The sequence below is a fragment of the Trichechus manatus genome, unplaced genomic scaffold, assembly GCF_000243295.1.
Source record: "Trichechus manatus latirostris isolate Lorelei unplaced genomic scaffold, TriManLat1.0 scaffold00010, whole genome shotgun sequence".
NCBI lineage: Eukaryota > Metazoa > Chordata > Mammalia > Sirenia > Trichechidae > Trichechus > Trichechus manatus.
The window spans coordinates 30,109,907-30,126,518 of record NW_004443946.1 but is presented as its reverse complement, the minus strand read 5'-3'; the positions used below and the strand labels follow the sequence as shown (position 1 = coordinate 30,126,518).

At 47.2% G+C, this 16,612-nt stretch overlaps 1 protein-coding gene across 1 annotated transcript in view; it reads right to left on the bottom strand.

The window, feature by feature from the left end:
- TMEM63C (transmembrane protein 63C) overlaps positions 1-16,047 on the bottom strand; it is a 37,856-nt gene extending 21,809 nt beyond the window's left edge. The window contains exons 1-6 of the mRNA XM_004371125.3: positions 15,853-16,047; positions 15,299-15,378; positions 14,816-14,897; positions 10,727-10,764; positions 2,625-2,767; positions 858-906 (exon numbers count right to left, since the gene is read on the bottom strand). Coding sequence (XP_004371182.3) covers positions 858-906; positions 2,625-2,767; positions 10,727-10,764; positions 14,816-14,897; positions 15,299-15,378; positions 15,853-16,047 — 587 coding nt within the window. The remainder of the gene's footprint in view (positions 1-857; positions 907-2,624; positions 2,768-10,726; positions 10,765-14,815; positions 14,898-15,298; positions 15,379-15,852) is intronic.
- Positions 16,048-16,612: the final 565 nt, after the last annotated feature.

Genomic DNA, 16,612 nt, shown 5'->3' with positions numbered 1-16,612 from the left:
CACTCATTTTAGAGTTTTAGCTGAGGCCAGCCCACCCTGAGGATGGGTTGTAAGGGTGCAGGGGACAGAGGGCTTGGGGGGAGGAGAGGTGGCGCAGGCGAGTGTGAGCCCCCACCTGCTGGAACTGCTTCTTTAGCTTTGTCAGGAAGTCAGCCAAGCCTGGCCAAGACACCGAGTGGGCCCATTTTCTCAGCATGGCATAGTAGGGCCACATTTTGCTCAGTACAGATTGAACTGGCCACCAATCAGGCTGGCTGATGTTCAAATCCATAGGCTCCTGGACTGTGAAGGCTGAAGGGGTTTAGTGATCATGTCCAACAGTTCCTCCCCCACCACAGCCAGGGATGGAAGCTCAGAAAGGAAAGGTGCATTGCCCCAGATCCAGGCCAGTTAATGGCTGAGATGGGCATGAACCCAAGTCCTGGGATTCCTCCGTCCTTCTGCTGTGGGAATCAGATAGGAGGATGTCAGGCCCATGCTTCACTCATGGACATATAATGTTGGCTTGAACCTATTGGTGTGTGGGGAAAGTGTACCTTAACCCTCTACTCGGTATAAGATCTTTGCCTCTTAGAAGCTGGACATACTAAGCAAATAGCACTATCTCTCCCAGTCTTCAGGAAAGGCTGGTTTGGTAGTTCCACCCATTACAGAGATGGGGACACTAAGGCACCAAGATTCCTTCCCCACCAGGAGAATGTGACTTTTGACATCCCACTCAAGACCTGGAATCCTCGGGAAACCAGGCCTCTCTCATCAGGAAAGCAGTGCTCACATGATAGACGGACTTGCTGGTCCTTCTCTCCCTACCAACACCCCCAGGCAATAGAGTGGAGGTAAGAAGATCAGGTACCTACTCTGTAGAGACATTGACAATGGTGGTCCGACCAAAGTGACTATTCCACTCTGAAAGAGAAGAAAATGGATGACCTTGAGCCTGCTCCTTGGGAGCTATGGAGCACCAGAATTCAGGGCTCTGGAATGAACACCTGCGGTCTAGAGACACTTGCCTACGTCCTGCTCTTCCTCGCAGTTCCCAATAGCTTACCCCACCTCCAACAGAAACAGCAGTGACCCCCTCTGCTCCCTGGTACTGCTGACTGGGGCTCCACAGCCATAAAGGGGACTGAGTCTCATGTGGCATTCCCAGTGCCTGATGGCACATAGCAGACACCCAGCAAATCCTTGTTGAAGGAACCTAGATGTCCCACCAGCCATAGAAAGACCAATTAGCAATAGTGTTACCACTGACAACAATCACAACAAGAGCCCAAAACTCTGGAAAAGGTGACCACCTCATTCAAACAGAGTAAGCCCTCCTGGCTAAGTACATTAGTTTGTTGGTTTTGACATCTCCAGGTTGTATGGAATGTGTCTGAAAATCCTACATTATATTATCATTGCCAACACACTAGCTCTTAGGATGAGAATCTAGAAAAACAAGACTCAGAAGTTATTTACTCTGGAAGAGGAGTTGGGTGGCACGGACATCCCATGTGCTACACTGAATTCATAAAGGTCTACCTCTGGCCAAGGAGAAACAGGTAGAAAACTGAGGAATCGAGGTAAAACTGTTTGCTACCTGGGTCATTAAGGTGCTATTCTACACAACGTAGTTATGTAGCCTACATACAACTCTATCTATCTTCATAATGCTGAGTGAGATACTGGCTGCACTTCACTGAGCACATATTATGTCTCAGGCACTGTACTAGCCACTGGCATGCATTATCTCCCAATTCCCATGACACTTGAGGAAATGAGGCTTGGAGAGTTTGATAAGCTGAATACAATATTAAATAATTTGCCAGATTGGGCAAAGGTGTTTTCTGGGAAGCAGAAGTGGGCAAAAGTTGTGGATCCAAGATTCACAGCCTAGTTTTTCTGTCTTCCAAGTAAGCCCCCACCTATGACGTTACTTGTCAAAAGGATTTACCCTGTTATGATGAGTATGGGTAGAAGTCCTCTGAGACAAATTCTGCACTTATGGTGCTCTGTCCATCAGAGTGAGTACAAGGAGAAATCCAGTTCAGGGATCTTTGCAGTGGGTCACATGTCATAAAAGGGATTCCATGATCCCCTGGCCAAGTGCAGGTGTGGACATGAATAAACATTCCGTTTCAGACTGAATTAGTATGTATGTGCCTGCTGTGTGACAGGCTTTGGGTCAAGCACCTTCAACTATATGACAAAGTCGGTACCATCTCCAGTCTCCACATGAGAGAACTGAAGCACGGCTCACCTAACGTCACACAACCATTAACTGCCCTCAAACCCCAAACCAAACCCATTGCTGTCAAGTCGATTCCAACTCATGGTGCGCCCATGTGTGTCAGAGTAGAACTGAGCCCCATAGTGTTTTCTGGGCTATAATCTTTACGGAAGCATGGAAGCAGATACCAGGTCTTTCTTCCTCGGTGCCTCTGGGTGAGTTTGAACCACTAATCTTTAGGTTAGTAGTTAAGCGCAAACTGTTTGTACCACCTAGAGATCTTCCCTAACTGCCAGAGGTGAGAGTAAAATCCAGATTTCTAGACCCCCAAGACCCAAACTCTGTCTCACTCACCAGGCTGCCCCTTAGGTCCAGCCACCCAGACCCCAGGGCCTTGCTGAGCTCTGCCTACCCAGAACAGTTCCAGCATAGTTGATGGGCAAAACGATCCCCAAGGAGGGGATGCAGAGGATAAGCACGAAGATGATGAGGTGGTACTGGAACATGATGTAGATGCGGGCATCGTCGCCACACTTGTTAATCAGATCCTCGTTCCTGGAACAGACACAAAAGAAGGACATTTCTCAGGAGCCAGGGTGGCTACAGGTTAAGTTGGGGGAGATGCAGGAAAGAGATGGAAGATTACCAACACAAATTGTCACTTGTCTTGTCAAGGCCTCTGTTATGCCCAAAATGTATTTAACTGAATTTCACAGGCATCTCAAAGATAGAGGCCATGTTACAGAGAAACATTTAGCAAGCCAGAAGCACTCTTGCAATCAAACATTCATTCTTTTTTTAAATCACTTCTTCAGACATTTTTGAGTACTTGTTTGGTGCAGGCCACTGGACAAGGCATGAATGCTACCAAGATGCACTCTATTTAAAAAAAAGAAAAAAATCTTATTTAAATTTCTTGAATAGGAATACCTGAAAACCACAATAAGATACCACTCCACAGTGCCAGACTGGCTAAATTTTAAAACGTTGGACAATGCCAAGTGCAGTGGCGTCACTAGGGTTGGTGTCACCCAGTGCGGTAACTCATGGTGTCACCTTTCCATGCTAATTACCACAAATTGTAGCTAAAACAGCAGAGAATTTGACAAAATCAGCGACTAGGAAAACACTGACAGCAACGAAAACAACAGCATGTGATTGTAGCAGATGCAGACAAAACCACGTGATTTGAAGTGTCATTGTCATTGGGTAATAATGAGCTCTGACCAGAGTGCATTAGAAGGTTCAAAAGTAAACGAGCATAGAGTTTTAGCCTTGCAGGTATATGAATACATGTAAGCTGGGCTTACGAAAAATATTTTTGTTGTTACTACTAACTATAGGGATTCTTTTGGGGGGGTTCTTTTTTTAATTGTACTTTAGATGAAGTTTTACAGAGCAAATTAGTTTCTCATTAAACAATACACATATTGTTTTGGGACATTGGTTGCCAACCCTACAACATGTCAATACTCTCCCCCTCTCAACCTTGGGTCCCTCTTTACCAGTTGTCTTGTCCCTTCCTGCCTTCTCATCCCTGTCCCTGAGCTGATGTGCCCCTTTAGTCTTGTTTTGTTTTATGGGCCTGTCTAATCTTTGACTGAAGGGTAAACCTCAGGAGTGACTTCAGTACTGAGTTAAAAAGGTGTCCAGGGGTCACACTCTTGGGGTTTCTCCAGTCTCTGTCAGCTAGTAAGTCTGGTCTTCTTTGTGTGAGTTAGAATTTTGTTCTATATTTCTCTCCAGCTCTGTCTGGGACCCTCTATTGTGATCCCTGTCAGAGCAGTTGGTGGTGGTAGCTGGGCACCATCTACTTGTACTGGACTCGGTCTGGTGGAGGCTGTGGTAGTTGTGGTTCATTAGTCCTTTGGACTAGTCTTTCCCTTGTGTCTTTGGTTTTCTTCATTCTCCCTTGCTCCAGATGGGGTGGGACCAGTGGAGTATCTTAGATGGCTGCTCACAAGCTTTTAAGACCCCAGATACTACTCATCAAAGTAGCATATAGAACATTTTCTTTATAAACCATGTTATGCCAGTTGAGCTAGATGTCCCCCGATACCATGGCCCCAACAGCCCTCAGCCCAGTAATTCGTTCCCTCAGGGAGTTTGGATGTGACTATGAAGCTTCCATGACCTTGCCTTGGTCAAGCTGTGCTGACTTCCCCAGAATTGTGTACTGTCTTACCCTTCACCAAAGTTACCACTTACCTATTGTCTAGTTTTTGTTTTTCCCTCCCCACCCCTCCCCTCCCTGTTGTTGTTGTTAGGTGCCGTCAAGTTGGTTCCCACTCATAGCGACCCTATATATACCCCCCAGTAACCATCAAAGATTGTTTCTTTCTTTTTTTAATTTTTTAAATTGTATTTTAGATGAAGGTTTACAGAACAAATAGTTTCTCATTAAACAGTACACATATTGTTTTATGACATTGGTTAAACAACCCCACGACATGTCAACACTCTCCCTCCTCCACTTTGGGTTCCCTATTACCAGTTTCCTGTCCCCTCCTGCCTTCTAGTCCTTGTCCTGGGCTGTTGTGCCCCATTAGTCTTGTTTTGTTTTATGGGCCTGTCTAATCTTTGGCTGAAGGGTGAATCTCGGGAGTGACATCATTACTGAGCTAAAAGGGTATCCGGGGGCCTGACTCTCAGGGTTTCTCCAGTGTCTGTCAGGCCAGTAAGTCTGGTCTTTTTTTGTGAGTGAGAATTTTGTTCTGCATTTTTCTGCAGCTCTTTCCAGGATCTTCTGTTGTGATCTCTGTCAGAGCAGTCAGTGGTGGTAGCTGGGCACCATCTACTTGTACTGGACTCAGTCTGGTGGAGGCCATGGTAGTTGTGGTCCATTAGTCTCTTGGAGTAATCTTTCCCTTGTAAAAGATTGTTTCTTTCTGTGTGTAAACCTTTTCATGAGTTTTATAATAGTGGTCTGTCATGGACTAAAATGTGTCCCCCTAAAATATCTGTCAACTTGGCTGGGTCATGATTCCCAGTATTGTATGATTGTCTACCATTTTGTAATCTAATGTGATTTCCGTATGTGTTGTAAACTCTATCACTATGATGAGGTTATATGTGATTTTCTTATGTGTTGTAAACTCTATCACTATGATGATGTTTACAAGATTAGAGTGTCTTAATCCAAGCTCTTTTGAGATATAAAAGAGAGAAACGAGTAGATACACATGGGAACTTCATACCACCAAGAAAGCAGTGCCGGGAGCAGAGCGCATCCTTTGGATCTGCACTTTGCTCCCAGACCAAAAGAAGACTGATGCATCACAAGGACCTTCCTCCAGAGCTGACAGAGAGAGAAAGCCTTCTCCTGGAGTTGATGCCCTGAATTTGGACCTGTAGCCTACTGGACTGTGAGAGAATAAATTTCTCTTTGTTAAAACCATCCACTTATGGTATTTTTGTTAGAGCAGCACTAGATGACTAAGACATGGTCTCATACAGTATTTGTCCTTTTGTGATTGACTTATTATGCTCAGCATAATGCCCTCCAGATTCATCCATGTTGTGAGATGTTTCATAGATTCACCATTGTTCTTTATTGTTGTGTAGTATTCCATTGTGTGTATGTACCACAGTTTGTTTATCCATTCATCTGTTGATGGGCACTTAGGTTGTTTTCATCTTTTTGCTATTGTGAATAATGCTGCAATGAACATGGGTGTGCATATGTCTACTTGTGTGATGGCTCTTTCTTCTCTAGGATATATTCCTGGGAGTGGGATTGCTGGATGGTATCATATTTCTATTTCTAGCTTTTTAAGGAAGTGCCATATTGTTTTCCAAAATGGTTGTACCATCTTACATTCCTACCAGCAGTGCATAAGAGTTCCAAGCTCCTTGCAGCCTCTCCGACATTTGTTATTTTTTGTTTTTTTGATTCATGACAATAGTGTCGGGGTGAGATGGTATCTTGTTGTATAGTTTTGATTTGCATTTCTCTAATGGCTGGTGATCTCGAGCATTTCCTCATGTGTCTATTAGCTGCCTGAATGTCTTCTTTGGTGAAGTGTTTGTTCAGATCTTTTGCCCATTTTTTAATTGGATTATTTGTCTTTTTGTTGTAGAGGTGTTGGATTTTCCTATACATTTTAGAGATTAGAGTTCGTCAGATTTGTCATAGCCAAAATTTTTTTTCAGTCTGTAAGTTCTGTTTTTACTTTTTTGGTGAAGTCTTTTGATGAGCATAAATGTTTAATTTTAGAACATCTATAGCAATGCTTTTATAAAAAATAATAAATTTCTGCTGAAACACTCCACAAAAATTTTATAGACAGTCATTTTGGTGTCACACCCTCTGACAGTGTCACCCAGTGCAGTTCACACTCTCCACACCCCCCAGTGATGCCACTGACCAAGTGTTGGTGAGGGTGTGGGGCATTGAGAGCTCTCTATCCACTCACTGGTATGTGCATCGCATAATACTTTGGATAACAGCAGGCATTACCTACGGAAGTTGACTATAGACACATCCTATGACCTAGCAATTCCACTCCTAGGTTTATACGCGCACATGTGCACCAAAAGACATGCACAAGAATCTCATTGATGCATTATTTGTAACAGTCCTAAACCGGAAACAACCTAAATGTCTATTAACAATAGAATGGACACATGAATTGTGATACACACTATATGTAAAAGTCAGGATACTGGTTACCTTTGGGAAGGAGGGAGGGGTTAGGGGCTGGGACGGAGCAGAGGGAGAACCTCTGGGGTGTTGACAATGTTCTAATTTTTGATCCAGATGGGGGCTGCATAGGTTTTGCTTTGTGATAATTGAGCTGTACATTTATTTTTTATGCACTTTTCTATATGTGTGCTATATGTCAATTAAAAAAAATGAAAAGCAACACATGCTTATTTTAGAAACTCTGGCAAACACAAAAGAATAGGAAATAATTTGCCCACAATCTCATCAAACCTAAGACAATGACTATGAAGAATTTTGGTTAACTTCCTTTAGTTTCTTGTTGTATTGGTTTTACCTAGCGACTGTATTATAAACAGCATTTGATGGATTGCTCTTTTGCTTAGCATTTAACCTGAAGTCTTTTCCTACACAGTCTTACATTTTATCTAAATGTCAAAATCCTTCTCGTTCTTCAATGCCCAGCTCAAAACCATGCTTTTCCTAAAAACACCTGTTTGAATTAATTTTACTCTCTTCCAAATGCCCTTTGCATGGCAGTTATGACCTCCCCGAAACCAAAACCAAACCCACTGCCGTTACATTTATTCTGACTCATAGCGACCCTATAGGACAGAGTAGAACTGCCCCATAGGGTTTCCAAGGCTGTAAATCTTTACGGAAGCAGACTGCCACATCTTTCTCCCATAGAGCCACCAGTGGGTTCGAACCACCTACCTTTCAGTTAGCTGCTGAGTGCTTTAACCACTGTGCCACCAGGGCTCCCTATAACCTCCCCCATTATGACTTATATGTGATGAGTCTTATGAACCTTTAGTTTTCCAGCTAGAAACAGGTTTATACGCTGGGACTCTGGCTTCCTCATCCCTGCTCAGTAAATGTCTTCAACTGTCTTCTACGACATTGCTCTCAGAGGGTGCTGGATGCACAGTGCAGCCCTCACCTTCCTCCCTTCCCTGATGACAGGTTCCCGATGGAGGGGCCCCCACTGATAGGGAGCTCTGGGGGGAGAGGATACACACACACACACCTGCGTACACTGACCTCTCACTGACTCCTGCAGGTCTAGGTACACACAGATATACACAAAGAATAGCACACACAGATCTGTACCAACACAGTGATCAGAATCTGTTATTTCATACTTACAGCCACCCCACAGGGACACAAAGACGCCGACCCTGTGGGTTTTGTTACCTGTTTTGCATGTACCCTACTCCCACCCTTTCTTTCTCTGTGTATACCCATTGACATGTCAGCAGGCAATGGTGAAAATCCAGAAAGTCAGCCCCAAACTACCCACAAAACCCAAACCAAAAAAAACCAAACCTGTTGCCATCGAGTTGATTCTGACTCATTCTGTAGGACAGAGTAGAACTGCCCCGCTAGGGTTTTCAAAGAGCAGCTGGTGGATTCAAACTGCCGACTTTTTGGTTAGCAGCCAAGCTCTTAACCACTGTGCCACCAGGACTCCAAAACCCAGTTGCCATCAAGTCAACTCTAACTCATGGTGACCTCATGTGTGTCAGAGTGGAACTGTGCTCCACAGAGTTTTCAATGGCTGATTTTTCAGAAGTAGATCACCAGGCCTTTCTTCCAAGGCACCTCTGGGTGGACTTGAACCACCAACCTTTCAGTTAGCAGCCAAGTGTGGTAACCATTTGCACCACCCAGGGGCTCCCAAGGAGCCAGCCACTCCTTGGAAACTCTATGGGGCAGTTCTACTCTGTCCTATAGGGTTGCTATGAGTTGGAATTGACTTGATGGCAACAGGTTTGGTTTGGTTTTGGTTTCGGAGCTCCCAAACTACCCCAAGGGGTTCCTTTTCTCCCATATCTGAGATGTGGTCAGCTCAGGCGGGGTCATGCATCCCAGTTTCCCTTCCTGCTTACCTGGACAAGGGGCTGGCTAACTTGTCATCATGCCACTGCTCCTATCATTCATGAATTTGGCCAAACCCAGAAACTTCTATCCAGCCTGTAGTGCCTCGCAGGGTAATAGCTCCAAATGTTCATACACATTATCAGTTATTTTAAAAATACAAAAATAGTAAATGCTTGGCGAAAAGTAAAAAGTACACTTCCCTTGAAACTGCTGCCAGAGATTGCCTTTGTGGCGGGTTGTCACGGGGAGAGGGTGAGAGACTGGAGGTGGACTTTCATGTTTCTTTATTTATGTTAGCTTGTACATGCTTAAGAAATTAACAAAGCAAAACCAGAGAAGCAGCCAAGAAATAAATCTCCCCTTCACTCCTCCATATGTGGCAAAGAGTAAAGAGACTGATTGCTGACCCACACAAACTAGTGACATCATTTCCTGGGGACACTGATCCATGAACCAAGGGGACTGGAACGCAAGGCCATGGAGGGTCTCCCATCAACTAGATTGTGATCAAACCCCAGAGACCACTGGTCCTAAGTCTGTCTCAGGATTCTCAAGGCCCAGTCAGGGTGCCCTAGGCACCCCTACCGCCATCGCCATCCTGTCAGGCACGGCTGTGGGGTCTTGCTGCAACATAGGAGTGCTCCGATGAAGCCCTTGAAGGCTAACCATTGAGCAGTAGGCATGGAGGTACATGAAGGAAGTTCTACCAGCCTTTGCAAACAAGCAGATGAGCAGGCCCAGTCCACCCCTGTGCATTTGGGGAGCAGGGAGGATGCACCTAAAGCCAGCATCACCGGGTAAGAAATGGCTCTGGCGGGGGGTGGGGTCTGAAGAATGGGTAGGGCAGCATGGCGGGGGAATTCAGGGAGAGCCCAGGATCATACAGGGCTCTGAGGTGAAGCCAGAGCTGTGTGCATGTGTGTATGCTGATGCATGTGTGTGCACATATGTGTCAGGTGTACACACGTGCATGTGTTGCACCCATGTGTATGTGTGCCCACGTGCAGCGGGGCACAGAGCTCTGACAAAGAATGTCTGCCTGGCAGAAGCATCTGACTGGTGTCAGGGAATCAGGAGAACACAGGTGACTTGAGGTCTGTTTCCTTATCAGATAGGATCTGGGCACTAAGGTGAGCTGGGCAAGGGACCTGCCTTCTATAATCAGGGACTGGAGCCGAGAGAGGATGCCTGCCCCTGTGCCGGGTAATTTTGTTCCATCTTGATAAATATGATTCATGATGTTCACAGAAATAAAGCAAATAAGACCTCAACAAGGACTTCGTTCTCCCCGTGTGGAGTTCATAAAAGCATATTTAAAGCATGAGAGCAATGATTCAGCTGTTAACTATGTTCCTTTCCTGGGGGCTATGGCAGAGAGAAAATGGGCTGTGGGCTATGCCCTGCCCCTATTTCACCAACTATAACTCCATCTATGCTTTCCTCTGTGGCCCAGGAAAGCCTCCTCTGCCTGGGCTGGGCCCGGAGGTCTCCAGAGCTCAGGTCAGCCCAGTCAGCCAGGGCTGTTGTTGTTATGTGCTGTTAAGTCGATTCCGACTTACAGTGACCCCTATGACAGAGTAAAACTGCCTCATAGGGTTTCCTAGGCCATAATCGGCACAGTGGTTAAGAGCTACGGCTGCTAACCAAAAGGTCAGCAGTTCAAATTCACCAGCCGCTCCTTGGAAGGGGCAGTTCTACTCTGTCCTATAGGGTCGCTATGAGTTGGAATCGACTTGACGGCAACGGGTTTTGGTAATCTTTACGGGAGCAGATTGCCTGGTCTTTTCTCCCTCGGAGCTGCTGGGTGGGTTCAAACTGCCAGTCTTTCAGTTAGCAGCCAAGCGCTTAACCGTTGCACCACTAGAGCTCCTCTATCCAGGGTTGGGAACTGTTAATTCTGGCAGGAGGACCTTCCCTCCATCCCCAAAGGCAACACCATCAGAAGCTCAGAAAGCTCAGGTACTTACTTCATGGTTATGCTGTTGAAGAACCAGGAACAAAAACCCTGGGGGGAAAAGAAGAGAAACCGTGAGAAAATCTACCCCCAGGCCTGTCTAGCTCAGCTCTGTCACCCCAGGCAGTGTCCAGAAGGGGCCTCCTGCCCAGGTGGCAGGTGGTGGGAAAGAGCTTGGTCTAGGGAGGAAGCGGCTCAGGATGACTGCTGATAGGAGATGTCTCTCCTCAAACGAGTGGACATTCCTACCCTCAGCCTTCCTGATGGGGCCTTAGAAGGTGGGCCTAGGACTGGAAGGAGAGAAGGGGAATAGTACGGCAGCTGCAGCATCAGTTGGGGCAGGGAGTGAGTCTCTAGATGAGAGCTGGGCGGAGCTGGCCAGCCACCCCTTCCTGCATGGAGAGTTTCTCCACTGCCCGTTTTTGGACAAACAGGCGTGCGTGTTATAAAGGGAGCAAGTAGGTTTTCTGACGGCCCCTCATGGTTAGAGCCAGTTGAGAACATATCTTCATGGGAATGCACTTCCACCCCCTTCCATGGACAGGTTTGCAGGTGTATGAAATGCACCAGCATGTACACACACTGGAATATAAGCAGGACAGGATCCCAGGTACACAGCTGTTTAAATAAATGTTTGATCCATGAAAGGGCAGAGGTCATGAGTGGAGTGTGGCCTACGTGCCCATGAAATTGCATAGACATAGATATGCTGTCTCTCGTGCATGCACACACACACACACACACACACACACACACACACACACACACACACACACACACTATACATCGTAGCAGCTGAGCAGCAGGCCTGAGACAGACACCTCCTGTCTTCTCCCTGGTCCTGCAGGAAATGGTCACATGTTCCCAGGGGCCAGCTTGGGCAACAACATCATGTTGACAGTGGCCAGTACCCCACCCCCACCCACCATATGGGTGCAATGACCCCTGCCTTGACTTGCTCACGGGGGTCTGTGGTGAGGCCCACTGACCACCTACACACCCGGCCCTGGTGAAGCCTCTGCCCCTATGGACCACTGCAGGGAAGCTCACTGCACTCTCTGTGGGTCTAATTTCTATGCTCTTCAGTTTGACCTCCCTACTGCTGCCAGAGTGATTTATCTTCTTAAATATTTTAAAAATAAAATCATCTTTTTGTCATTGTAAAAAAAGTGATGTTTCTAAAAATAAACCTGAGAACAACCTTGCAAGGTAGGTGTTACTGTCCTCATTCTACCAATGAAGTTGCCAAGAGAGTAAGTAACTTGTCTGAGGCTTCTCACTTTGTAAAGGGCAGATCCTGGCAAGTAAAGGGACCTGGGCTCTCGGCGGATTGATAACAGAAGGAATATGGTTATACTCATTCAGTGCATCTAACAAATACTTATCAGACGCTGCTAGATGTTGGGATACTGTGATGAGCCAAACCAAGGTCAGTACCTGCTCTCACTGGGGGAAGCAGACGTACTAGATTGATCACTCAGACAAGGAAGCATCACAGGCTGAATTAAGAGCTTTGAGGAAATGGAACAAATTTTCCATGAGCATATAACATGCATCTAGATGGGGTGGTCAGGGCTTCCTCGCAAAGTAATGTTTGAGATGAAATATGAAGGAAGGGTGGGTGTGTTAACTCGGGAGAAAGGTCACTGAAGAAGAGGGGAGAGGGACGAGCATGTGAAGGGTCCTGTGGTGGGAAAGAGGTGGCACTTTTGTGATCTAAAAAATCACAAAAGTAGCTGGTAGGGGGAGGGAGTTGTGGCTGGGCAGGTGGGCAAGAAACCATCATGCCATGCCAAAGCATCTGCAATTTATTTCCAAGAGCATTAGGAAGCCATTGAAGGTTCATGTAAGAAAATGAGGAGTTCTCAACCATGAGGCTCATTCTGGGTGCAGGTGGAAAATGCATGGGGTAGAGGGCAGGTGTGGACATAAAGAGATCAGTTAGAGGCTACCCCAATCATCCATGCAAAGAGACAGATGGAGGCCTGGACCAGGAGAGGGTGGGGGAGATGGAGAGAAATCAAACTGAGATGGTAAAGGCAACAGGATTTGGTGATGGACTGGCTGTGCTCAGGGGGCTGGGCGAGAACCAGGAAGGTGCACCTGGGTGGATAGGGGGTGTCATGGATTGAATTGTGTCCCCCCAAAATATCTGTCAACTTGGCCAGATCATGATTCCCAGTATTGTATGATTGTCTACCATTTTGTCATCTGATGTGATTTCCCTGTGTGTTGTATATCCTATTACTATGGTGTAATGAGATGGATTAGTGGCGGTTATATTGATGAGACCTACAAGATTAGATAGTGTCTTAAGCCTATCTCTTTTGAGATATAAAAGAGAGAAGTGAGTAGAGAGACATAGGGACCTCATACCACCAAGAAAGCAGTGCCGGGAGCAGAGCTCGTCCTTTGGACCTGAGGTTTCTGCACTGAGATTCTCCCAGACCAAGGGAAGACTGATGCATCACAAGGACCTTCCTCCAGAGCCGACAGAGAGAGAAAGCCTCCCCCTGGAGCCAGGGCCCTGAATTTGGACTTCTAGCCTACTGGACTGTGAGAGAATAAACTTCTCTTTGTTAAAGCCATCCACTTGTGGTATTTCTGTTATAGTAGCACTAGATGGCTAACACAGGGGAAAGTCTGAGACCAGGGATCCAGGATCAGAGGGGTGGAGGGTTATCATGGCATGTTTTTGGACATATTGACACTGGAATGCCTTTACGATATCCATATGGAAATATTTTGAAGGTTGTTGGGTAAATGGAGCTGGAGCCCACAGGAAGGTTTTGCTGGAGATATAAATTTAGGGGTTATCAGTGTAGAGATGGCAATTGAAGCTGTGAGTGTTGATGACATTGCCCAAGAGAAGGGAGAGGAGAGGAGGGCTTGGGACTGAACAATGGGGACTCCAGATGTGGAGGAGGGTCCTGCAAAGGAGACTGAGGAGCAGACAGACAGGTAGAAGCAAAATCCAAGGGGGAGGGGATGTCACAGAGCAACTGGAAGCATCTGTTCACAAAGGGAAAATGGTCTACAGGGTCACACATTTCTGAGAGATGGAGTAAGGCGAGAACCAAGAAATGTCCATTGGACTTAGCAGCGTGAGACCACTGATGACCTTGTCTGGGTGGAGCCACTGGGTGTGGGTGAAGCCATGGGGGTGTGAGTGGAGCCACAGTGGTGAGGGTGGGGCCATGGGGGTGGAGCTACGGGGTGTGGGTCCAAGTTAGAGTGAGGAGTGAGATGGAGGTGACAAAATGGAGACAGCAAGAGTAGACAACGCCTTCAAGAGTTTAGCTGTGACAGGCAGAAGACCAGAGTCATGGGAGGTGTGGTAGTGAAAGGGCAGTTTCTCTCATTGCATTCTGATCCCTGCTCAGCTGCCATCTTATGCCCAGACCCTCCTGACCACCACTTGTACAGGAGTGTCTTCTTTGCTGTTTAGGTCTCTCTTGTGCTTTTTTTTCATTCATGTACATATCACCCTCCCACATGCACCACATGGTTGTCTCCCCACCATGGACGAGAGCACCATAGGGCAGGACTTCGTGAGTTTTCTCACTGCCCAGTGTCCAGTCCCAAGACCAGTGGCTGCACACTGCAGGAGCTCCACAGCCAACAGCTGAATGAATGAATAGCTAAGAGGGAGGGACGGGCCTTGAACAGGAGGGAAGAAGAGAGAGGGGGAAGACTGGGCAGGCTTGGGCAGCAAGAGGTTGAGGGGATCCCCGCCCCATGATGTGAATCTTCTATGTGAAGTGCAAGGTGAGTTCTTGGCCAGAGAGAGGGAGAGGCAAGATTGGGGCTGTGAGGAGGATTGGAGATTTGAGGAGAGCAGAAAATTCAATTTAAAAACATCCATCCAAGATATTATAATTAGCTAAGTTACTTGACACCCTAGGAGGTAGATACCGTTAATATCTCCATCTCCCAGATGTGAGAACTGAGACTTGGCGAGGCTGAGTAATTTGTCCAAGTTCATACTGCCCAAAGTGGTTGAGTGAGACTAACTCCCAAGCCCTTCATCCCTTTCTGGGCACACCAGGGGTGCCTGCTCACAGCCAGGACTCCCCTGCCCAGGCCTGTTCCCCGCACTCACCTTGTCCTTGCGTTCCATCTCCAGAGAAATCTCCGAGGGAGATGTCTTCTCACTTTGCTCCCCATAGATCAGCGAGGTCAGGCTGCCGGCCAGGAAAGGACAGACAAAGTCTCAGATGCCTGCCCTGCTCTCTGCCCAGGGCAGGCTCAATGCCTCAGCTGGTTGACTGAGCACATATCTGTGGGTGCAAACAGTCATCACCCCCATTGCCAGGTAGGTAGTATATCTGAGGAGTCCAGTTCTGGGATTGGAAAGTCTGAGACTGGAGAAGAAAGTGGCCTTCTGCCCAGAAATGGCTGCCCTCCAAATCCCCTTCCTGCAAGGAGAGGCAGAGCTGGGGCGGGTGTGCAATGAGATGTCACCTGCCGATGAGACACCTGCTGCAGGTTGAGCACTGGTAGGGACCATTCCTGGGTGTGGTCACAGCAGCATGTTCCTCTCAGGGAGCAGCTCACCTATCCCAGCCTCCCAGCTCCTCCTTACCTGTCATTGTGCATCAGCAGAGCCAGGCGCCCGTAGTCCCACGCTGCTTTCCGGAGGAAGGAGTAAAGCAAAATGATGGCCTACAGGTCAGGAAAAGTGATACAGGGCAGGAGAGTTCATGGATGCCTTCCCCTCCTTCACAAGATGGGGAGATGTAGGGTAGGGACCATGCCCTTTGCAACTTTCTATTCTCAGTGCCCAGAGCTGCCTGGCACAGAGTGGATGCTTAGTTTGTTGAATGAAGGAGCTGGTGGCATGCTTAGAACTACTGGACAAGAACTCCCCTTGGAGACATCAGCTAGGAGAGAGAGAAGAAAGCCCAAAGGCATTGGCCAGATGGACCTTTGGACAATGGCAGGAATTCTGACTGTCCCTTCAGCCCCCTCTTCCCCTGAGGCCCACCCACCTGGGCAAGACTGGCATTCAGCTGGTTTGCATTACTATGGCTGGTGTCCAGATGGACAACTGGAACCCCCGCTTTATCACTTGTGAAAGTATGACCGTAGCCCTAGCTGAGACCTTGCTGTCTGCCCATTCCAGTGCCCAAGACTCACCACCCATAAGATGATGTTGAGCAACAGCACAGTGGGGATACCCCCAAAGGGCTGCCCCTGGAGGACGGTGCTCCTAGATTGGAAGCAGTCATGGTTTGACATGTTCTGTACCCTCTCCACCACATTCAGGTTGCCTGACAAGATAGGTGTCCTAGAGGGTTCCTTGGTGAACAGAGGGGTCTCCAGGTTCGACATGAGGGCTCACCGTCACTTTGCAAAATACAGAACCTGCTGGGGAGTTGAGGGAAAGTCACTTGAGTGTAGCAGCTGAGTGGGATCTGGATCCCCATCCTACCATGTCCCCGTTGCCAGACTTACAGATGGTTGGCCAATGAAGGAAGGCACAGCCCAGGAGATGGCACACAGCCTTGTCCTGTAAGAGAATATGTTGCTCCAGCCCAGGGGCAGTATGACAGGACAGCTCAGGCACCCTGGGGGTAGTTCTTATTGTACCACTTGATCCCTTTAAGAAAAGATTTGTAGAATGCACATCCAAGTGGGTCTTAACAACCCTACATTTGTAAAGTTTTTCTTGTATCCAAATGAACAAAGCTCACGAAGGTGGGTCAGACCATAGAGTAGAAGTATTCAGGTTGGAAGACATGCGAACTGCATTCACAGGGCACCTGTGCAGATGGGGCTCACTGATGATCATCTCAAACATCCTACAATTTTCTAATTCAGTTCCCAGGAAAGGCAATAAATAGCTCCTAAGACTACATTAGGTTAGGATGTAGAGTGCCTTGCACATAGCAATGAC